The sequence below is a fragment of the Penicillium bovifimosum genome (genome assembly GCF_028826915.1).
Source record: "Penicillium bovifimosum strain IBT 22155 chromosome Unknown utg000001l_segment0_segment0, whole genome shotgun sequence".
NCBI lineage: Eukaryota > Fungi > Ascomycota > Eurotiomycetes > Eurotiales > Aspergillaceae > Penicillium > Penicillium bovifimosum.
The window spans coordinates 909,739-931,673 of NW_026622710.1; the positions used below are offsets into that span (position 1 = coordinate 909,739).

The following is a 21,935-nucleotide window of genomic DNA, read 5'->3' on the forward strand; positions in this document are numbered from 1 at the left end:
TACTATCAATCTCTTTTCCTAGCAACTGCTTGATTGATATCCGAGGTTCTACCCCCGAATCTCACACTCTTCCACTTGAAACCTTCATCTCCTTCTATACCTATACCTCCCCCACATCATGGTTCTCGACCGACTACAGCAATTGACCCACCAGGTCAGCGCAACGTCACCGCTACCTCACCCTCTTGACCCTCTATCTACTGTAGAGATCGATGCTGCTGTCAGCATCATCCGCAAAGAACATGGCCCCCTCAACTTCAATGCCGTTACCTTGTACGAGCCCCGCAAGGCCCAGATGATGGCCTGGGTAGCAGACCCGGAATCTACTCCGCGTCCTACTCGAGCTGCTGATGTGGTTGCCATTGCCCCTGGTGGTAAGGTCTACGATGGTGTGGTCGACCTGGACGCGAAGAAGATCGTCAAGTGGGAGCACACGCCGAATGTTCAGCCTTTGATCACCATGGAGGATCTGCAGGAAGTTGAGCACATTGTGCGCAAGGATCCCAAAGTCATCGAGCAATGCAGAATCATTGGAATCCCCAAAGAGGATATGCACAAAGTATACTGTGACCGTAAGTGGAAACTGCTCTACCCGGGAATGACCATGATGCTAATCGGATGATACTATAGCATGGACAATCGGATACGATGAGCGGTTTGGCACAGGAGTCCGTCTCCAACAAGCCTTGATGTACTACCGTCCTCATCCCGATGACTCCCAGTACACATACCCCTTGGACTTCTGTCCCATCTTCAACTCCGAGACCAAGGAGATCATCCACATTGATGTACCACCTGTCCGGAGACCCCTCAGCGAGGCTGCACCAAACAACTACCACCCAGCCGCAATTGAGAAAGAGGGCGGATACCGTACCGACATCAAGCCAATCCACATCACCCAGCCCGAGGGCGTGTCTTTCGAAGTCAAGGGCCGAACAATCGAATGGCAAAACTGGAACATCCACGTCGGCTTCAACTACCGCGAGGGCATTGTCCTGAACAACATCACCTTCAACGACAAGGGCAACGTCCGCCCCATCTTCTGGCGTCTCTCCCTCGCCGAGATGGTCGTACCATACGGCAACCCCGAACACCCCCACCAACGCAAACACGCCTTCGACCTCGGCGAGTACGGCGGCGGCTACATGACCAACAGCCTAGCCCTAGGCTGCGACTGCAAGGGCGCAATCCACTACATGGACGCGGCATTCGTCAACCGCGCCGGCGCCAGCACCATCACCAAGAACGCAATCTGCATCCACGAAGAAGACGCCGGCATCCTCTTCAAGCACACCGATTTCCGTGACGAATCAATGGTCGTCACCCGCGGCCGCAAGCTCATCATCTCGCAGATCTTCACCGCTGCTAACTACGAGTACTGCGTCTACTGGATCTTCCACCAGGACGGCACCGTCCAGCTCGAAATCAAGCTCACCGGTATCCTAAACACTTACTCCCTCAACCCAGGCGAGGATACCAAGGGCTGGGGAACTGAGGTCTACCCGGGCGTCAACGCCCACAACCACCAGCACCTGTTCTGTCTGCGCGTCGATCCTAATATCGACGGGCCTAACAACACCGTCTTCCAGGTTGATGCCGTGCAGGGCCCTGGTGAGGTCGGCAGCGCAGAAAACAAATACGGAAACGCCTTTTATGCCAAAAAGACCAAGTTCACTACCCCCACCGAGGCCATGTCTGACTATGACGGCTCTACCAGCCGAACATGGGATATGGCCAACACCAACAAGCTCAACCCCTACAGCAAGAAGCCTGTCAGCTACAAGCTCGTCTCTCGCGACGTGCCTCCTCTCCTCCCCAAGGCCGGTGGTCTAGTCTGGAAGCGAGCTGGATTCGCCCGCCACGCCGTGCACGTCACCAAATGTGAGTACACCTTCCCCTTTCTATTACCTCTCTCAAATTCCCGTCCTAATATATCTCCCAGACGACGACGACCAAGTCCACCCAGCCGGCCGCCACGTCCCCCAGACCTCCGGCGAGCCTTCAGCGGGTCTACCAGCCTGGATCGAAGCCGCTGGCCCCGATTGCTCGATCGATAACACCGACGTCGTGCTTTGGCACACATTCGGTCTGACGCACTTCCCTGCTCCCGAGGATTACCCGATTATGCCTGCAGAGCCGATGACGCTTCTTCTTCGTCCGCGGAACTTCTTCGGCCGCAGTCCGGTTCTCGATGTGCCTCCTAGCTTTGCGCGTACGCCGACGCAGATTGCGGCTGGTGTGAAGGATTGTGGGTGTAAGAAGAGTGATGGGTCTAGTGTTTTGGTTTGAGGGCGAGGTGGGGGCTTAGCATTGCGTACGCTTCTTGTATATATGTGTTGTACTTTATAAATGAATCCGTTTTCTCTTGCTTGATATTTGTTCTCTTCCAAGGTTCTAGGTAGTAGCCAAGTGCTAGGTAGGCACCTATTGGAGAGCCCGTGTAGGAATTGGGTGCTTCATTCCCAGCCAGCATTGGCAAGGCTCCGCCCTGAAGTGGGGAGATAATACGCTCCCTCCCGAACATCTGCAGGAAGAGACCGTGGTCTTTATCTCAGGGAAAGCCGTAGACAATGACAACATCGACGTCGGGAATGTCTTTGCCATGAGCTAATATTGCGCTAGCTCATGGCAAAGACATTCCCGATGTCGATATTGTCATTGTCTACAGATTCCCTCACGCCGGATAGCATCAACCAACCCAGCCACGCTCTTCGAAGGTTTTGAAGTAATATTCCTCGTATTTATAATGGAAGTCTGAAGATAGTCAGGTGTGTGGTTGTTGAGATCCTGGATGGCAAAATTCATGCACAGAGTGTACGGAGTACAGAGTGGTGGGGTAGAACAACTCTCTCAGACGGAACTTCTGAGCTGACCGAGGGTTAAGTCGTGTGAGCATGACCCGGCGAATCATGAATGAGGTAAGGGATTTAGTGGGCTCCGGCTCCCTTAGGTGGGTCGGATTTTTGGAGGATTGTTGGAAGACAAAAGCAAATAGTCGAACGCGATTTTGGAAACGTGATATCTCGCACACCACCGCGAAGATTAAGCATCGGGCTTCCATGTCTTCAGCGTTTTTCTGAGCTGAATCTATTGATATAAAAATGACATATATTTCTGTAGAGGTGTCCTTTTAATCTCCGCTGGAATCTACTCCCGGGGCCCTAAATATCCCTTCAGCCAGTCCCTGTAACGAGATATCTTCATTGGAATGAATATCACCACTCCCATGGAATATAACAAGAAAGACGAACATGCGGGAGAAAAGTAGGTAGGATAGTTTATCTGGCATTAATGCCTCGAATCCAAAGTAAAACACACATCACACATAAAACGCCGATAAAGGTTCCAACAGGGAAGGGAATAATGCAGTAAAGTCGAGACAACCACGAAAAAAAGCCCAGCAAGATAGATGCAAAACACGCTCCATCTAAAGCGCCACACCCCTCGCCAAAGCCTCCTCAACCTCCCCCAACAACGAAACCAACTCCTTCCCGCCCTCCGAGTCCCTCCCCTCAATCTCCAGTGCCTTAACCAAAAACTTCCTCGCCTCCACATACCGACTCATCTCCGCCTCACACTTAGCAATCCTCCACCAAGCCTTAACATTCCCCACCGGCTTCGAATCAACACTAGACTTAGCATCCACCAGCCCCTCAGGCCAAGCCTGGCGCGCCATATGCGCCTGCGCGCGATTCGCATACAGGCCCGCCAGCTCGTCGCGCGCAACGGCAACAGGCTCCCAGCCGGGGCGGGCGAGGGCCATGTCGATGGCGTACGAGTAGAGCTTGATGGCTTCGTCGTAGTTGGATTTGCGGTAGGCGGTGTTGGCGCTGTCGCGGAGTTTGGTGATTTGGGCGCTGCGCTTGGGGTTCAAGGGGGAGGGGGGCAGGGGGGATGTTGGGTGGGTCGAGGGTGAGGAGGGAGCGGTGGAGGAGGTTTAGGGTTTCGAGTTCGGTGGCGATGGCGGCGGATTGGGATGGTGTTTGGGCGGAGGAGGGTGTTAGGGTGAGGGCTTTTGTGCTGGGGTCCATGTGTATGGGGTATTGGTTGTAGATGTCGATTTCGCTGGCCATTTTGCGTGGTTTGAGACGTAGGTCTCGTGGTTTGGGGTTGGTGGGTGGGTGGTGTTTGGTTTCTGGGGGTTGTTAGCATATGAGCTGGAGTATGTATGGCTAGGTGCTTTGGGGTGGAGTGGTAAGGGATAACTGGGGTGTGGGTAAATACATACGAGGAATGGCTCCGGAAGCGATATCTGGCTGTTTGATGAAATGCAATTCAATTCGAGTCCAGTTCCGGGGTTGTACTTGTCACGAGTGAGAAGGCCAAGAGAGCAAGCTGTCCAGAAATCAACTGATAGGAAAGGCGGTGGCAGAATATGGTATCAACTGCTCCCGAGGTCAATGAGAGATCCCGCTTGGACTAGACGGCCATGGGAATGCGACATTAGCAGTTCACGGCTACAGATCCAGTCCAGATCAGTTTACATGATTGGTAATCGACATACATAAACCAATACATCCAAGCTTAAAGGTCACATTCTCAAATATCCAAGGGCTTCTATATTTTACTATTTTACTACATCAATCAATCCAAAACAGGACATGCAATCATAATCCCAGGGCCAACAAGCCGTAAACATGGCAAAGACAAGAGCATCAGCCCAGAGTAAACAACGCGCCCAACACCACTCCAGGGTCATATTCAAAACGCAAAAGAACATTTTCAAGACAACCCGCATTCCAGGTAGTCATGCCTCCATCTAGCAGCTCACACTCCCTCAGCTCGGCCGCCGTCCATACCCACTAACCGACGACCCACCAAACCCAGTAGGGGCAGTGTACTCAGAAGGGGTATATTCCGACGGATTGAACGCTGTAGAGGTGTCCGTGTAGTGCTGGCCATGGGCACCACCGTAGCCGGTGCTGTTGTAATCGTGCAGAATGCCCCCGGGTGCGGGTGCGGTAGGATCATAGGCGCCCTGCATCGCGGTCCGGCCGTGTGCGTTGCCTATGTCGTCTATTTCGCTTTGTTGCAGGAGGGCGTAGTCTTCGTCCCTATCGCCGTGGGAAGAGGTGCCCATTCCGGCGCGGCCGGAGCGGAAGTCGTCTTCGTCTTCGAAGTCGTGGGCTGGGTTCGAGGAGAAGGCGGCTTTGCTTTGTGCGGCGAAGGTTGGGTCGGAAACGGCGTCGGGGAGGGTGCCGGTGCGGCGGAAGTGTTTTACGTTGCGGAAGGACATGTAGGCCGTGATGGCGAAGAGGACGCTGCTTTTGTTAGTTTCGTTTGCGGGGAAATGGTTGATTTTTTAGGAGCAGGGGAATCCAACGTACAAGATAACGACGCCCATGATCGTGGTTGCTTCGCTCAGCTTGCACTTGGAAGCGCTTCCATATGCCCAGTTATCGCAACCAGTCTTCGTGTTGTCTTTATTGTCATCGGCTCTCCTGGCGTTACCGGACTTGTTGTCGGATGATTTCTTGTCTTGGTCGGTGCTCGCGCCCTTGGACTTTCCTTGGGCGACATAGGATGCCAGACAGATCCAGGCGCTGAGCCAAAGAATCGAGTAGAGTATATCGACGCAGGCGAAGGCGTAAACATTACCAAAGCGTCGGGCTCGAGGCCACATAGGCACTGCGACCAGGTAGACTAGACCGGGAATACTCAGCCAGCACTGTCATTCGGTCATACGTCAGAATGGAGAAGGTCTTTGTTTTGCGGTCGGTTCGGGGCATAGAGAACTCACCAGACCCCAGTACCAGCCTGTACGTCCATCAATGCCGCTGCCTCCTTTCGTCCAGATGGCGATTGTCATGGCCCATGATAAGAAGATACAGAATCCCTGTACAAAATGGAGGATGTTCTTCGTTCGTCCGAGGCTCCCGCCTGACGGTCGTGGTAGTTGGAACTTCATTTTGGATGCAGTACCGCGATGATGCAGCAAGGGTGTTGGGGCCTGTTCGTATGCGCCCGGAGGGAAGAGGTAGTTGCGTGAGGAATAGATTTATCGTGAATTCATACAGGACACAAAGAATGAGAGATGAGACAAGAGTGAAGTCCAGACCAGAAGAATGAGATCTGAGGGGTCTTAGCCAAGCTGAGGCTCCGCAGGGGAAAAAGTGCGGGTTTGTTTTGTTTTGGTTCTGGCTTTTCTCGTCGCAACGTCGCAAATTCGCAATTGTCGTGCTTTACAGGTGAGAGGTAATTAGAAAGTTCAGCATTCAGCTCATCAATTACTCTTCAGTGCACTGAAAACACTTTGTCTCTTCTTCCATAGGGGCATACGTATGCCCTCCACAGCCGATCGCCCAGGCGACAGCCCGTATCTATTTCGGGAACTCCGCCACGCTTGGCTTGGCGTATGCCTGGGTTTACATCATAACCTCATCTCTCGTGTATTCATGCTAAACAGCTAACATAGAGACAAATCAACTAGTCAGTCCTGCCTCACGGATTTGTTTCACCAGACCCCAAATCTCTCGCAATGGCTGATAAACATGCACTTGCCACCACCAAGGAACCGGATCAACCACTGAGAACAGCGGGTCATTCCAGAAGAAGAGCCTCCCTAGCTCTGTCCGAGCAACTTCTAGGGCCGTGAATAAATAGTGGAACAATGAAAATTGCAAAGCAGCCGAAAGGATGGCAGCTCGGGGGAATGTTGGTTTTGAATGGGCTGGTAACAGTGTCGGTGTTGTGTGGGCTATCTCAACTGGATCCGAAGGGAAAACGAAGAGATAGCCAGAGATAAGACTACACGGCTCATTGTACATGAGATTCTCGACAGTTTCTGCGCCAGACGTGCAACCGGCAATGTAGATAGTGTGTCGGACAGAGTGTGCGTCAAATTCCTCGTCGACCATGAGTTTGATAGTCAGATGGCCTGTCAAGCAAACACCACCTTTGGCAGCGAATGTCTGCATGAGCTTATGGACAGAAAAATCCAAAGCCTTGTCCAGACGAGAGCCCCTTGTAGACGGATGGGAATCCGACAGCCGGACCTTAATGGCCTGGACGTGTCCACGGACAACAAGCAGGTCCGCGAATACCTCGCCGAGACGGGCTTGTTGCTGCAGAATCCAGGGTCTCTCCTTGGTAATCTGTATTTCGCTGATGCTCGTGTATGTGTTGCTCAGCGTACGCCTCGGAAGAAGGAGGGTCTTGTCGGTTGCAGATGGGGTCGCCCGAGAAATCTGGTAGCTTTTGGTGGGCGACCGATGTAGGATCTTATGCACTGCGTCGCGAGATCTGACAGTATGATACTCAAGCACAGGAAGCTCCTGTTCGATCAGATAAAGCCTGAAAGAATGCGGATCGGCGAAGCAATTTGCCAACTCAGTCTGGAGAGCGATGCACTTGCAGCTGGTGCGGCTCTCGATGACCTGCCGAGTCATTCCATCTTCAATGGAGGTCGAATTGGGTGAGCATGGGATCCACAGGTCCACCTTCTCCCGTTGGATGATGTCGAGCAGCCGGGAGACGTAGTGGTCCTTGGAAATTTGGTAAAATGTAACTATGGCCTTTGACAGGCTCCCGCCTGAGCGCACAGGCAGATTCAGGTCTGTAACATCCGCCCCAACCACACGATGCCCTTTTGCAGCCCAAGACCTCGCTAGAGCTAAGCCGTGTGCAGTGCCTACACCTGTGATGAGAACCGTTCTGGGGTGAGGTCTGACAGTCCGTGCCACTCGGCGGCGATTGGCTGCTGAGCGGAGACAAACTAGGAACCCTGCGACCACAAGGATGGTGTTATCGACAGGCAATAGCGAGAATGAGAGGCAAATTCGAAGGAGATGCCAGATGATCCGTGACAAGGCGCCTGATGGGATTGGGGCTTTGGCTGGATTGAAGGACATGCTGAGCCTGCGTCTGACGGCGACCAGCGGGTAGATGTACGAGCTCATATCTTCATTGGTGTTGGTCGTGGGCATGAAGCAATAGACCCCGAACTCAAAGGCTACGATTCAACGTTGGACATTGCGGAATGCTCGAAAGGAATTCGTCGTGAAAATGGGGAGCTGAGGTGGCTGGTGGCCAGCACAATGAGCGGGGCTTGGCCTGCAGATCTAGATCGGTGTGACAGTGCACACTCCGACCTTATCTATTCGAGAGAACCTCGATCTATGGGATCACAGGATGTAGAGGGAAAATTATCCCACAGACCATGCACATACTGTGTTAGTCAGTCACAACATGGGATCGAATTTTTGAGCTTCATCAATTAGCACACTTGGCACATATTGCTCTAAGGGGGCGTTTACGAGGTATTAACCCCCTGGTGGGAAAGCTATCCGAGTCTGGAGTCGAACCCAAGTTCGCAGGCTCGCAGCAATTGCCAGCATGCTCGTCGAATCAACTGGATTACGTGACTCTGTACGCATCGCGGCATCATCGTTGGCGGAAGCCACGAGTCATTACACAAACTGCTCACCTCGTCATCAATGTGGAACTCCTCATTTATCGCTACATTATCATCCGGCCCGGTTATTGTCCATGTTGCCTCTGTGATGCCTGATGAGTCTCTGAAGGCAGAGAAAAGTCTCCGGTATTGGTCACTTGGTGTCATAGCAAGAAACTTCGGGACTATGTCAAGGACACTCACCTGCAAAGGATGAAATGGCCAACTACAGATCCATTGTGCGGCTGTCCACGGTCCTTCGACAGCGCGCGTGATTTCTGTCGCCATTTGTACGACGTGCATGGCATCATGGAAGATATCTGGCAATCAGACAATGCGGATAATCAGGACGACGAGGCTACAAAAGTACTCGGCGTGCGTGGAACCATTATCCAACTGCTCTGAAGATGGCCCCCTTCTTTACGTCGATCTGACCGATGCGAAGACAGCCTGGGCAACACTCGAAAAGAGTTACCATCCCAAAAGGCTTTACTACGGAATACCCGATATCCATGGGATTTTTCAATACGAGTCTGAATGATTTTAACACCATGGAAGAATACCTGCACAAAGTGAAGACCCTCGTTGACAATATGAAGGGTAAAGAGATCATACTTCCCAAGCAACTCATTTTTGCCTGGGTATTGAATAGTCTAAACGAAGACTATGACACTCTGACACAGTCAATGGTACAATCGTTGAGGAAAGACCCGGACTCCTACTCAATCGAATCGTTGTTCGTCGACCTGATCGACGAATCTCGAGGGATGGAGAGTCACAAAGTCTTATACACCAAAAGGGGTTCCAAGGACTCATTCAAACGGCGACCAGACTGTGTCAGAGCGTCATATCGTCAATGAGGATCTTCACTTTGTGCACTGTGTAGGTATTCTTCCATGGTGTTGAAATCATTGACACTTGTATTGAAGTGTTCCATGAAGATAAGGTATTCGGTAGTGAACCCTTTGGGATGGTAACTCTTTTCAACTGTTGCGTTGCCCAGGCTGTCTTCGCATCCATTACCAAAGGGTACTCCGTACAAGTCGAGAAGAAACCAACGAAAAGCGGAAGCAAAAAACTCACCGAGAAGCAAGAAAATGCTATGAATTCTATTTTGAAAAATGATGAAGCTGAAACCCACACCAATACTGAGGAAAACATTGAGATCCCAGACGCAAACGAATGCAGATGCCGGTTTTTTGGGGGACGGCTGAGGGAACCGAGGTAAAACTTCAGGCAGGGGGGTAAAATTATCCGCGAGGGGGGGGGGGGGGTGTTTATATCAATGCCCAATCTATATTTGGTTAGTCTATCAACCATCCCCGCTTAGTACTCCGTAGTGGTTATCGTATCGCGGCCCATCGCCTATTGATACCTAGAATCTTGTAGAATGTTCCTGGCAAACAATCCAAACATTTTGGAAGATCTGGCAAGGCAGCCTTGAACATCCTTACCAAGGTGGAGTTAATCCAGAATTGCCTAAAGAGCGACAAACATGGCACGCCTGTTGGATCTTCCCAATGAAGTGATTCTAGAGATCATTGACTACCTACAAACAGACACTAAGCAAATCGAATTGCCATTCTATAAGCTTGGAGACGCCCACCGCTATGTGATCGACCATAATCCATCACAGAGAGTTAAATACCTGCACTCTTTGTTACTCGCCTCCCGCCGCTTGAACAGTCTTCTCACGCCAATATTTTATCGTGATATCTTTGTCCGTGAATACGGTCGCGTCGGCGAGAAGATCCCGCTAGAGCAGCTGAAGTGGACTCTGGAGAAGAACTCGAGTCTCGAGGAACACATCGTTTCAGCAATCATTCCATGTGGCAGCTCCTGGCGTGACCGCTCTATCCGTGATGTCTTTCATGTCTTTTGGTTCACCAACATACAGAGCCTTACCATTCACTGGTTTAAGGATTGGGAGCCTATGCAATTTGAAGACAACTCACATGTTGGCACCTCCCCCGTGGAATGCCTGAGGCTGATTGACTGTGGGGCGCATGAGGAAGCTTTAGCCACTGTATTAAGCTGGCCAGCAGCTTTGAAAGTACTTCACTACGATGCCGACCAAGGCGAGTGGGACGGCCATTATGGAGATGAGCCAGCCAAAAGCTGGACATGTGCTGCTTTTGTGCGCACACTGCGATCACAAAGGAGAACGCTGGAAGAATTGACGATGACAAGGCCGTGGCTTGAGCATGAAGGATTGGGTAATGGACCTCGCATTGATCTAAGCGAGTTCACAGCCATTCAAACTCTACGCATTTACCATGTCTTTCTCTGTGGGTGGGATGATCCGACTGGGGTCTGGAAGGTCTTACCTCCTAATCTGGAGGTTTTAGAGGTCTTTTACGATGACAGAGACCTTACTCAATTTTTGTGGGAGGGTGACGAGGAGCAGTACGATACTTTTCTTCTTGATTTAATCAGGAATAAGAGGGCGCATCTTCCACATTTACGCACGGTGACCATCTACTCGTTTGACCAAGTCTATGACCCTGAAAGAGAAGAGGAGCTGCCCGCAGGACTCTGGACGCTGCCGTCTTCACTGGCGCGCGAGGCTGAAGCTGCTGGTATAAAGCTAGATGTGTGGCTGGGATACCCGGATGAGCCAAACTTCGAGGAAGCTGACATTTTCGGGTCACTGAAAATCAGTCAAAACGAACGTTCTAAGAAAAGAGCGGCGGCTAGACTGAGCAGTGTACCACAATGCGATTTCTCCCAAGAACCTTCAACAGGGAGGGTCAAGGCCTACGGACCTTATACCCAATTGCAGTTCTAAGATGAGAGGATGGCGTTGTCAAATCTGCACTACACGCATAAATTTGATGCGGATCAAGAACCAGCAAGAACTAAGGAACCGCCACAGCAGAGATTTCTGCTACAGCTTATGTCAAATACCCCTCCACAAGTCCAGATATGCCCTAGCAATACACGTGTACAAGCCACAAAGAGCAGCCGTTCTAAAAAGTATGCTATAAAGCCATTTCACAGGGGAGTGCACATCTTGAGTGCACGTGTTGAGTGCACGTTTTGAGCGCGAATGATGGTAATCTGCGAAGACACCTTGATCTGCACACTCCTTTCGACACTCCAAGTTCCTTGCCTGGTTAGCAATATCCCCAAGTCGATCAATAACTAAACCTATGATGTTGATTTGGATATGTGAGATCTGTCTCTCGGGGGGAGGGTTGAAGATCGACCCATCTAGCGAGACCGTGGCGGAAGGATGAATGTACGGCAAATCGAGCAGCCCAGGCTGCAGCGGTGGACGGGAGGAATGGGGGCGGCGATGGAAAGGAAGTCTATGCGACACTAGAACAGGTGCCAAGCTGTCAATCTACCGGCGATGAGACCAAGGGAGCCGGGGAGCTCGTGGAGGACTCAGCTGGGCCGAGAGGTAAGGGGCGGAGGAAATGAACAGCAGTGAGTGTTCGCGAGGCAAGGACAATGGACCCTCAGGTAGATCACAGTTGCACGACATGCAAAACGCAGAATAGCTAATTCAGTACTGCAGCAAAAGCTCATCTTGCAAGATGCGCTGTATGCGCTGCATTATGCAGGCTATGTCCCGGATCCGGCACTGTCGACCCAGCGAAGTTCAACGGGCTGCTATGTTATTGCAACCAGAGATTACGTCGAGAATCTCTGAGAAGAAAATGACATTTATTATAGGACCGGTGGGTCGCTCTTCACTCCTGTGCTTTGAACTCACTATGACCAATCCCACCTCGATGCCAGCCCTGTGTTGAATAGCTATGGCTGATGATGTTGAATGTGCAATAATTAACCCATACATAGATCCTTGACCCTCATGATCCACCTAGCAATCACAGAGCCTGTCAATGCGGTATTGCCACTCATACCAGGGATACCCGGCCACCTCGTAATCGGTCATCTTCACCGTGATCTTTTCGGTGTCTGTTCCAGTCAGCACCAGCACGCCTCTTGATTAATGATCGGTACACTCACCCTTCGGGATCAGGTACGATCCCCAGAAGCCGTCATTGGCAATGACATACGGAGCGTTTCCATTCTGCTGGACGTTGATGTGGTCGGTGTTGTACTTGTCGCCCAGCGTCAGTCGGCCATGGGTCATGCCGACCTTCTTGCCGTCGGCGTACACGGTGTACTGCTCGGTGGTGATAGAGGTGTCCGTCATGGTAAAGATGAAGTCGAAGTCGTACTTGCTGACATCTATCTCGAGCTCGTCCTTTCCGGGCGGCGCCACCACGGATTTGACGGTCCACGGTTCCACGCTCTTGCCGATGCACGGGGTGTTTTCAGTGCATTGGCCGTAGAAGTTGACCTGTAACCCGGTGGAGGAGGAATACTTGACGTCCGTAGCCTTGGTACCTGATATCTGTTAGCTACAGCATCCCCGTCTGGCTCGATACGGTCACAGCGCTCCCAGGGTTTGACTTACCACCGGGAATCAAATAGCTCGTCCCCGACGCTTGAGGTTGGATCTTTTTGCCCTTGATGTAGACATCCAGGTCATCGTCAGGGGACTTGGTTAACCACACATTGAAGGGGTACTCGTAGTCCGGAACGAATCTGTTCGGGTTAGGTAATTGGGCTTTCGTAGTGGTGCCAGTCGCCGCAAGCGTCTTCTTCGCGTCGTTGGTTTCCAGGGAAATCCATCTACAGGGCTCCTTGTCGCCGCAGTTCCACCACGGGTGACGCTTCGGCTTGGGGCTGGGAGGAGAAGGCTGCGGATCATCGCAGCCGTTCTTGTAGATGATCTCGATAATATCAAGACCGCCATGGAGAATGGAGATATAGTATTCAATGAATATGTTCAAGGTCTCCTGGCCATAGGGGAAGCACGGCACCAGCAGGGTCCGAAGCAGGCTCTCCAGCCTGGCATCCTTGAGGTAGGCTCCGCAAGTTCCAGAGGGGACTTCTTCCAAGCACCTACCATCAGCGCTTGAATTCCAGGACAAGGAGACCTTCACTCACCAGACTTGCCACTATCCCCAGGGGCAGTACAAGATCCACTCTTAAAGACCTGTCCCTGGTCGCAGCAGGCGCCTTCACCAGCAGCAGCATTAAAGCTGTAAATAGCGCCCTTGGGGCAGCAAGAGCCCTGCCTCTTATTCTTCTCATCCACAACCCACTCCTCGCCCTTGTCACAGCACCCATAGTCACCCGTTATGGGATCCTTATGCCACGTCGACTGGTCCTGGCCAGTGCCGCAGATATCCGACTGTCCCGACGTCACGCAGATCCATCTTTTCTGTTTCTCGCTGTACTCGAGCGTCTGATCTGTGGCATGGTCAGCATGGTCGGGTCGTCTCACTACATCCTAAGTATACCAACGTACCGTCGCCCATTTGCTTGCACCGCTCCTCCTGTTGTTATCATAAGTATATTCGAACATACATTCAGTCGATCCACAAACAGCGCACTTACCATGCCAGGCGAAGGCGAGGGAGGCTTAGCAAGCGCTAAGGGAAGCAGGGCAGCGAGAGCAACAATTCCGGAGGACTTCATGATTGCTGTTTCGGCTGGGATTTCTATGAAGGAATTCGTTGTTGCTGTTTCTCTTACTCCTTTGACAGAGAGAAAGACAGCTATTTATATTCCAGTCTCGGGGCATATTACAATGACGCGAGGATCGGTACGGCATCTCCGGTGCAGAGATTAATTGATTAATCGATTGATTTCAGAGATCATCATCTCAGCTCAGCCGAATGCTGTCATCTTGCGTCGCCTTGTCGCGTTATATGCACGAGTAGGTAGGTGGTATGTAGGTACTTTGGAGAAGACTGCCTGTAATGTAATGTACAGTAGCCTGGCACGCATGCGCATCACTGATAGTTCCAAATAAGTGCCCATAGCAGATCCATGCCACAGCGGTTAACCACGGAAAAAGAATGAACTCAAACATTCATGATTCAGATCATATATCAGATACTGCATATACGGGACGACGCAGATTCCATCCGCTCTTGCATGGCAGCATGACAATCTCCTACTTCAATGGTAGTGCATTGCATACGGCCGCACACGCAGTCCGCGCGTTGCGCCTACCACAAGCAGAGCACTCGGCGTACTTTGTATAGGAGAAAAGAAAAGACGCAGACCCATCAGCCTACCGTGTGGCTGGCTGGCGCTATCCAAGGAGCTGAAAAAAAGCAAGTGCAGACAGCATGTGGAGAAGTTACCCCGGCATGCTCAGACCAAACATGATTGGCTGGTCATATTGGATCACCGGGGATGATCTACTTTATGGATTTTGGTCATGGAGGCGAGGCGATCTTGGCGATGAAAAGTGGCACAAAGACCAAAAACTGCGCATCACCGCGCAGAGAATCGATAGTCACGTCCTGGAGAAATTTGAACTCGAGATTAACGGCGGGTATAGACGATGTGGTCGAGGGGCCGGCCCTTTGCTGTCGTCACCTCCGCAAATAGTTTCTCGAGTCGAGACTCGGCATCATCCACACTGACATCAACCGTGTAACCCTCGATCTGGGCATTCGGCACGGCAATATCGATTTTGGACCGTCTTTTCCACACCGGCGAGATTGGACGAGGCAACCGAGACGTGAACATCCCTCTCGGCGGCGGCCAGCTGGGCTACTGCTGCTCCGATCCCGGACTAGCCGCCAATTACGAGGATGTTGGAACCTGTGATTGGAGGCATGGTAGATAAGATCAGGTCAGGTCGTCTTTTGCCTCTTTTCACCGGCGATCGTGACGATTGCATGGGGTTGAGGTTTCAAGATCCTTAGTAGCGCAGCTATCATTGACCTAGATGGTTGATTTTATATGGGCTTTCTGCCGTCAAGACAAACACTGGAGGCAAGTCCGCCAAAGTCCGCGACCTGCGATATCTCCGCTTAGTTAGTTCCCTGTGAAGTAGTTATAACTAACCATATTGTTCGTTGATATCGAGCAAAGTGGGGTAGTAGAACACAGCCGAAATAGTCCAATCTTACTTGTGTCGTGATTTCTTTGTCTGGACGCGAGAGAGGTACTGATCTCGCCCTCACACTCTGGGAATCGGCGAGCTTCAACCCCCTGTTTCTAGTCAGGCAAACAATACCACAGTACATGTATCGCCGGCCGGTGGATCAATAGCATTGATTGCCATCCAGCCAGATGACGCGCGTACTGAAACCATCACACTGTAGCCCCAGTCGTTGGACGTTGGCCACGCCGAACACGGCGAGGCTCCGTCGCATTTCACCTTGCGCTCTCGACAGCGCCAACATCCCTGTTGCAAGATTAGACGGTTCCGATAGGGACTGCCGACACACTCGTAAAGTCCCTCCGTCGCCCCGGGGTACGCATGGTTTTCATGATTAAAGGAAGGAAGGCATGTCCTGGCGAGGGGTCGATCAACTCGAGTGGGTGCTTGCAGCTTGGCCGGCGGGTACGAAGACCTATCATAGACGCCAGCTGCCAAAGTCGATATTCTGCCAGAAGTCCAAGGCGCCAACATATTCTGACCAATATGGGTGCCTTAATGCTTGATTTTGGCCTTGTCTCTCACCGCCTTTTACACCGCTCTGTACTGCTTGTAAAATTGAAGCTTTTTTATCCCATACAAATGCATGCATCTCCATCTTTGAAGGTGGTTTAGTCTCCACGTGTGAAAATGAAGCCTTTCTGTCCATAAAAATGCATGGCAGCATGCACTACTTACTATTTTCTTCTATTTCTTGTCGGAGTCTCGGAGATAAGCACTAATCATTCGGAAGGATGCAAACACTATCTAACTCTTTCTGTTGATCACCAGTCGAAAATCCGTGTCCAGAAAGAGACTGTAATTCCGACTCTTCATCGGCTGCGTTGGGTCCACCACCGCAATATCATATCGGCGGAGCAACTCCACCAGCACCTTCTGCAGCTCCAACATTGCAACATCCTTGCCGAGACAGCGCCATTTGCCAGTCGAAAAGCCCAACTCCCAATGGCGCTTCATCAGGCGCAGCTGTTCGGGGCTGGACTCCAACCACCGCTCCGGGTAGAAGATCTCCGCATTCTCTCCAAAAGCCTCAACCGATCGCATCACCCCCCAGGCACAGTAAGCAATGCCCGTGCCACCTGGAATGAAACGTCCATCAGGGAGCGTGTCCCCGCCCGGTGGGACTTCTTTCTGGAGATAACCGGTCGCCGGAGGGCGCAATCGGAGACCCTCCTTGATGCACGCTTCCAGATACGAAAGCTGTTGGATCTGTTGGACCGACACGATTTCGGTCTCCATGTCTGATACCTTATCCGGGCAGCCAACTCCATGCGCTTGGAATTCCGCCGATATTTTGTGCACCACTGATGGTTTGGAGATGATAAACAAGAGAATTGCCCGGAGAGCGGTGGCCGTGGTGTCCGCGCCAGCCAGACTGAGCCCCCCGTCAGTTTGCATACTAATGTATAACAAGGCAACTTACATTTGAAGCATAACCTCGCCTTCAGCCTGATCCTTGTCCAGGCCGTGGCGGATGAAAGCGGCTAACATATCTCCGCGGTCCGGATGGCCAGGGGTGAATCGTTCGTCCACCGTCTCACGGGCGATTCTATTGCAAGTCAGATGATTGCCATTGACTGAAAAGAACAGCACGGGCGAGAACATACCCCATGATCCTCCCAATACCCATTTGGTCACTCTTGGACGGTGCCAGAAGCTTGTTGATCCATCCTACCTCGGTGAGCTGGACCAAAGAAGGGACCACTGCGGTCAAGCACATCACTGGGAACAGAGAAGCGACGTTGGAGATGAAATCGTACTTGTCCTCATCAACGTCCAAGTACGAGGCGGGCCGCCCGAAGGCGATGTCGGTGATCACGTCGAAGGTGAAGTAGCTCGAGGTCCGCGCGAAATCCATGGGCCGGTAGCCCTCCGATGCCGAGGAGAGATACTTGCGCTCAATCAACCCCAGCAGCTTTCTGACATGATGATCGATTGAGGATTCCAAATGCAGGTTCTCTTTTCCCGAATACTATACATAGCAAAGCATTAGTAATGATCTTTGTTAGAGAGGAGAATTCCCGCATGACTGACACCCGCGGCCATCTGTGCCCGCAGATCCTGATGTCGCTTCTCGTCGCGCGTGCTGAGGATATTTCTTTTACCACGCTCGAGACTAAAGGCTGTATAGGCGACTGAGCGAACGTATTGGCCGCGGACACTGTTGACTTTCCACAGGAAGTCGGCATCCGACACTAGCAGAGTCTTGGGGCCAATGCGGCAGATGGAACCTGGAGAATATCGCATGAGATTTAAGTTGTGAAATGCAATAAATGGATTGGGTCCTCGTACCGTATTTCTGCGAGCATTCGTGCAGCCGTGTGTTCTGGGTGCCGCTTAAAGCTGACCTTATCATCCATAGTCGGGAGAACTTGGCGATAAAAGGACCATCAAACTGTCTGAGCTGGACATAGCTGCAGATTGCGCTTGTTAAATAGAATACTATGAGAAGAATAAGGAAAATACTCCAGGCAGAGAAGCCGAACGGAAGGCGGCCTTCCCAGGAGTCGACGAGGTCGGAGATAGTTGCCATTGGACTTGGTTCGGATACCATTTTCTAGCTCCAGAAGGCCACAAGAGCCAACGGGTAAGTTTATAGTGATCTAGACGGCCATCTCTTCCGGCTGCGATAACGGAGTATGAACCGAATACTCAGTTCGGAAGTACCATACAGTATAGGTACCTATATCACGAACCGTCTTGGATGTAACAGGAGTAGATAATGTTACCTACGTTATCTAGAGTGAAATACACTACCGTAATCTACGGGTGAGCGGTCACGGCAGCGTAAGTGCTTACTTGGGTGTTTCACCTGAAAAGTTTCCGGGTCTTGACTAAACCACATCCTGGCTGAACGGGGTAGGGGGGCCGGGGGCGTTGATCCACGAGCTTCCAGAAGGACATTGGCCATCTCTCGTACAGTAGCGGGCCTAGGGGTTGCTCCACGCAGATACATAGAAAAGTTCAATTCAACAAGCCGATCCTCCTCTAGTTATCCTGACTTTAACCGAGAACTGCGTGTATCAACGCGCGAGGATCTATCATCAGCGCAATTCCTTTACCCGTGTGTTATTTTAGTGGATTATATTAGTTAGATCATCACATTTAGAACTCGTCGGCAGCCCCGATCTCCTTTCGGCTTTTCAGAGAACGGCCCGACAAACGCCACTCTCTCTCGGCATGCATATGCACTGTTGCAAATTTTTTTCAATTTCCATTCCGAACTCACGACCGATTCAGGGTCCGATTCATAGCAAGGGAAGGAAATAAGAGGTATCTAATTGAAGCGGAGACTCGCCTACGCCAACTCCACTTGCATAGGCAGGGAGGGGTGAGAGTTCAGCGAATCATAGGGGTGTGAGATGTGTCCCTCGACCACGGGCTTACGCGTGAAGAAGATGAGCATGTCCCGGGTGGCAGGGAATGCAGGATCGGCCGCGTGAACGGGAGACAGGCTGTGTTTTCTCTCGTGGTCGACGAAGAGCAATGTGTCCAAAAAGTCTCGGTGTTGATGACTGCCCAAGGTGTGCGCGGGGTCGACTTCATTCCAGCGCAGGGCGTTCTTCGCGCGCATGTCATGCACAAAAGTCACCGCACTGTCGCTGGTCATGTTCTCGCTGCCCAGGAAGGTCGTCATAGTGAAATCGACTCCATCACTGTGCACGCCCTCCAGCGCGGGCTCACCTACGAGGTCCTTGTTGGTCACGGTCCGCAAGTTGAAGAGGGTGCACACGAAGTTCTCGGTGTCGTAATTGAGCTTCGGGCGTTGTTTGATGGGGACGCCTTGGAAGATGAGGGCCTTGAAAACAAAGAGAGCGTGGAGGGTTGAGTTGCCCTGGAGATCTTCATCGACCTCTTGGAACTTTCTGATCTGGCCCGAGTCGTGTCGCACAAAGTCTTCCTCCACCGACAAGGCGAAGGGCTGGAACTCAAGACGGCGGACTAGGGACTGCTCGAAGTCGAAGCAGAACCGGCCGTTCTTACTTTTTCGGAACGGAAGAGTCGGGTCGTCGCGCAAAGTGTCGCTCACGGTCTTCATCTTCTCCATGTCCTTTTCGGTGGCGCCTAGCACTTTGAGAATGGGGATGAGGCGGGCGCCTTTCACAAAAATGAGACGGTTCTTAATAAATTCTTCCCGGAGCAAGATGAGATCTGCAATAGCAGCTCGAGTCTCCGCACTGATTTGTTGGATAGCCATCTTGGACGAATTTTGAAAAGTGTAGAGCAACGAAAACGCCAACTCAGACCAGCTATCTCGAAGATGAAGAAAGAAATTGTCGAAGAATCAGCCGTGCCTGCGACACAGGGCCTTATAAGACTCCCATGTAAGCTCAACTCAGCCTCAACCTCCGATCTCGGTCATATATGAGGATCGAAAGAGAAGCCCATACATCGTGTCTTGAATGTGGGACGCAATAGGCCGGAACGAAGCCAGCCTTGGAAAGTAACCTGGGCTCTAGGACGCCTGACGTAATGAGGCGGTTCGCGTCCGGGTATTTTCTGTTGGGATAGACTTTCTTCATTAGCCATTAGAAGGCTAATTCCATGCCTTGGTCGGCTGCGCAGCTCGGAGATCACTTACACGGTTGCACTTGCAGACGCCGCTGCTGCCCGCATGCGATGTGACTCCACTGTGTTCTGAAACATGCGTCTGATTTCACGACGTTGTAAGGATAAGCACCACCGAAATAGTCAAGATAATCAGTCGGGTCCTGCCGTCCTGGGCCGACTCCTGGAGTCCTGGCACATGGCGATGACTTCAGGAAATTCTGAATTCTCGATCAAGGCAATGTATTTCCGAGAGATCAGCCTGATCAGGCGGCAGCCGGCAGGCCACGGCAAGTAACTATGAAGGATGTCACACTTATTGCTTCGCTAGCTAACGCTCAGCAATAACCGGTCCTTACATTTTTTACCAAAATTTCAGACCCTCGCTGTGGCCGGTTAGTTACAGAATTAGGAGGCTCGCGCGTCACGGGACCTTCTTGCGAATAGGGGTCCCAAAATCATATATGTTAATCGGTGGAAAACGGCAGAATAACAGCCTCCACCAATCACATCCCGGCAATCTATATCTACTCGAGGGTCCCAAAAACATCAACGCTGAGCAACTGAAGTTGGGCTCAGGCGGACGCCAAAGCCCCTCGTACATTTAGAGAATTCTCAAACGCTAAAAAAGTATATCGACTTGTATGTTATTAAAAATTCTTTTGGATACTCCTGATATCCCCTAATTACTTAGCATCAACTAGGAAGATATTCCGTTGTTGTATCTAAACTTCGGATGCAGGTCCTGTATATAGTTAGTGGATTATGTCCTGGGCTCAAATATTTACTGGGGTGTAATGAAAAAATTTATCTCAGTAAGAAATTGAATTACCCAGGACTTTTGAAAGACCTCATTTTATTGCTGCTGAGCGTTAGCAATACAGAAATACGTAGCCTAGTTACGTAGCCTAGTTACGTTGCTGTAAACTTACTGTTAGTTACTAGTGAACTGGCTAACATACTAGCGGGGGCTTAACACCACCCGGATAACACCACCAGCCTCCAGGTCCACCACATGCCTGTCACTGCCCCTATTGGGACTTGGCGTTGCTTGTCATGCTTGTCATGCTTGGCAGTCGCCACTACTTTATGGCCATCTGTGCCCCTGGGGCCTGGAGTGACATTGCTCACGAGCCTCACCCCCACCTAGCTCTTGGACATTTACATACTCCTAAGTCCTAACTATGAAAATCCTGATGATCCACGGTATTTTCGCCCGTCAGAAACATCGAGACAACTAAAATCTGACCACATCTACAGGATCTCGCCAATCGGGGGAACTCTTCCGAGCGAAGCTCCAAGCCCTGGAAAAAATGATCCAACGAGCCTTCGGCTCTCCTCAGCTTCCCGGGGCTGAGTTTGTCTACCCGACCGCCCCCTTCTCACTAGGGAGCCCCACTGGCACGTCTGAGTTGCGGAATCGGCACGGCGCATGGACCTGGTTCCACTCTGATTCCATCGACGGACTTTATCCCGAGCTAGAAGGTGGCCTGGACTCCATCGGGTCTGTTCTGAAGGATTCCGGGCCGTTCGATGGAGTCGTCGGCTTTAGCGAAGGTGCCGCTGCGGCCGGTATGGTCGCATCGCTTTTGGAAGAAAATAGGAAAGATGCATTCGCTCAATTGGAAGCAGAGGGTGGAATTCCATATCCAGCTAGCTTCGCCACCTTAGACCATCCCCCCTCAAATTTGTGGTCAGCATTTCGGGATATGCCGCCTCACACCCGGCTTATCGCGCCTTCTACAATCCCTCCCTTCGGACGCCGGCGCTGCACTTTTTGGGAAGCATGGATAGTGTCGTTGATGAAAATGCATCAATGAGCTTGGTAGAAAGCTTCCAGGAGCTGGAGGATGAAAAGAAACCAATTGTTATCTGGCACGCGGGAGGACACGCGGTCCCAAATGGAAAGCGAGAGCTCACTGCAGTTGCACATTTCATCAAGTCTAACGGGAGCTAGGGAACATCATAATGTTAGAACATTGCATAGAATTGAAGACACGGCTGATATAA

At 51.5% G+C, this 21,935-nt stretch overlaps 10 protein-coding genes across 10 annotated transcripts; 4 read left to right on the forward strand and 6 right to left on the reverse strand.

Annotated features, from left to right (window-relative positions):
• Nucleotides 1-118: 118 nt before the first annotated feature.
• N7515_000344 (peroxisomal copper amine oxidase) lies at nucleotides 119-2,289 on the forward strand (the record flags this gene model as incomplete). Its single annotated transcript, XM_056661088.1, has 3 exons — nucleotides 119-572; nucleotides 631-1,881; nucleotides 1,943-2,289. The coding sequence occupies 3 exons, from the start codon at nucleotides 119-121 to the stop codon at nucleotides 2,287-2,289; spliced, it is 2,052 nt and encodes a 683-aa protein (XP_056526254.1).
• Nucleotides 2,290-3,427: 1,138 nt separating this feature from the next.
• Nucleotides 3,428-5,908, reverse strand: N7515_000345 (Tetratricopeptide TPR2; the record flags this gene model as incomplete). The annotated part of the gene is made up of 5 exons (XM_056661089.1): nucleotides 3,428-3,830; nucleotides 3,862-4,135; nucleotides 4,819-5,261; nucleotides 5,328-5,668; nucleotides 5,741-5,908. 5 exons carry the CDS (start codon nucleotides 5,906-5,908, stop codon nucleotides 3,428-3,430), a joined length of 1,629 nt encoding a protein of 542 aa, XP_056526255.1.
• Nucleotides 5,909-6,422: 514 nt separating this feature from the next.
• N7515_000346 (uncharacterized protein) lies at nucleotides 6,423-7,925 on the reverse strand (the record flags this gene model as incomplete). Its single annotated transcript, XM_056661090.1, has 1 exon — nucleotides 6,423-7,925. The coding sequence occupies one exon, from the start codon at nucleotides 7,923-7,925 to the stop codon at nucleotides 6,423-6,425; it is 1,503 nt and encodes a 500-aa protein (XP_056526256.1).
• Nucleotides 7,926-9,887: 1,962 nt separating this feature from the next.
• N7515_000347 (uncharacterized protein) lies at nucleotides 9,888-11,180 on the forward strand (the record flags this gene model as incomplete). The annotated part of the gene is made up of 1 exon (XM_056661091.1): nucleotides 9,888-11,180. The coding sequence occupies one exon, from the start codon at nucleotides 9,888-9,890 to the stop codon at nucleotides 11,178-11,180; it is 1,293 nt and encodes a 430-aa protein (XP_056526257.1).
• A 367-nt stretch (nucleotides 11,181-11,547) lies between these two features.
• N7515_000348 (type I iterative polyketide synthase) lies at nucleotides 11,548-12,050 on the forward strand (the record flags this gene model as incomplete). The annotated part of the gene is made up of 3 exons (XM_056661092.1): nucleotides 11,548-11,563; nucleotides 11,610-11,798; nucleotides 11,908-12,050. 3 exons carry the CDS (start codon nucleotides 11,548-11,550, stop codon nucleotides 12,048-12,050), a joined length of 348 nt encoding a protein of 115 aa, XP_056526258.1.
• A 171-nt stretch (nucleotides 12,051-12,221) lies between these two features.
• On the reverse strand, nucleotides 12,222-13,894 carry N7515_000349 (uncharacterized protein; the record flags this gene model as incomplete). The annotated part of the gene is made up of 6 exons (XM_056661093.1): nucleotides 12,222-12,319; nucleotides 12,371-12,754; nucleotides 12,825-13,315; nucleotides 13,366-13,666; nucleotides 13,725-13,752; nucleotides 13,814-13,894. 6 exons carry the CDS (start codon nucleotides 13,892-13,894, stop codon nucleotides 12,222-12,224), a joined length of 1,383 nt encoding a protein of 460 aa, XP_056526259.1.
• An 858-nt stretch (nucleotides 13,895-14,752) lies between these two features.
• Nucleotides 14,753-15,050, reverse strand: N7515_000350 (short chain dehydrogenase/reductase family oxidoreductase; the record flags this gene model as incomplete). The annotated part of the gene is made up of 2 exons (XM_056661094.1): nucleotides 14,753-14,978; nucleotides 15,007-15,050. The coding sequence occupies 2 exons, from the start codon at nucleotides 15,048-15,050 to the stop codon at nucleotides 14,753-14,755; spliced, it is 270 nt and encodes an 89-aa protein (XP_056526260.1).
• Nucleotides 15,051-16,124: 1,074 nt separating this feature from the next.
• N7515_000351 (cytochrome P450) lies at nucleotides 16,125-17,910 on the reverse strand (the record flags this gene model as incomplete). The annotated part of the gene is made up of 5 exons (XM_056661095.1): nucleotides 16,125-16,752; nucleotides 16,801-16,926; nucleotides 16,985-17,349; nucleotides 17,412-17,608; nucleotides 17,670-17,910. 5 exons carry the CDS (start codon nucleotides 17,908-17,910, stop codon nucleotides 16,125-16,127), a joined length of 1,557 nt encoding a protein of 518 aa, XP_056526261.1.
• A 765-nt stretch (nucleotides 17,911-18,675) lies between these two features.
• Nucleotides 18,676-19,575, reverse strand: N7515_000352 (2OG-Fe dioxygenase family protein; the record flags this gene model as incomplete). Its single annotated transcript, XM_056661096.1, has 1 exon — nucleotides 18,676-19,575. One exon carries the CDS (start codon nucleotides 19,573-19,575, stop codon nucleotides 18,676-18,678), a length of 900 nt encoding a protein of 299 aa, XP_056526262.1.
• Nucleotides 19,576-21,109: 1,534 nt separating this feature from the next.
• N7515_000353 (Serine hydrolase FSH) lies at nucleotides 21,110-21,745 on the forward strand (the record flags this gene model as incomplete). The annotated part of the gene is made up of 2 exons (XM_056661097.1): nucleotides 21,110-21,131; nucleotides 21,186-21,745. The coding sequence occupies 2 exons, from the start codon at nucleotides 21,110-21,112 to the stop codon at nucleotides 21,743-21,745; spliced, it is 582 nt and encodes a 193-aa protein (XP_056526263.1).
• Nucleotides 21,746-21,935: the final 190 nt, after the last annotated feature.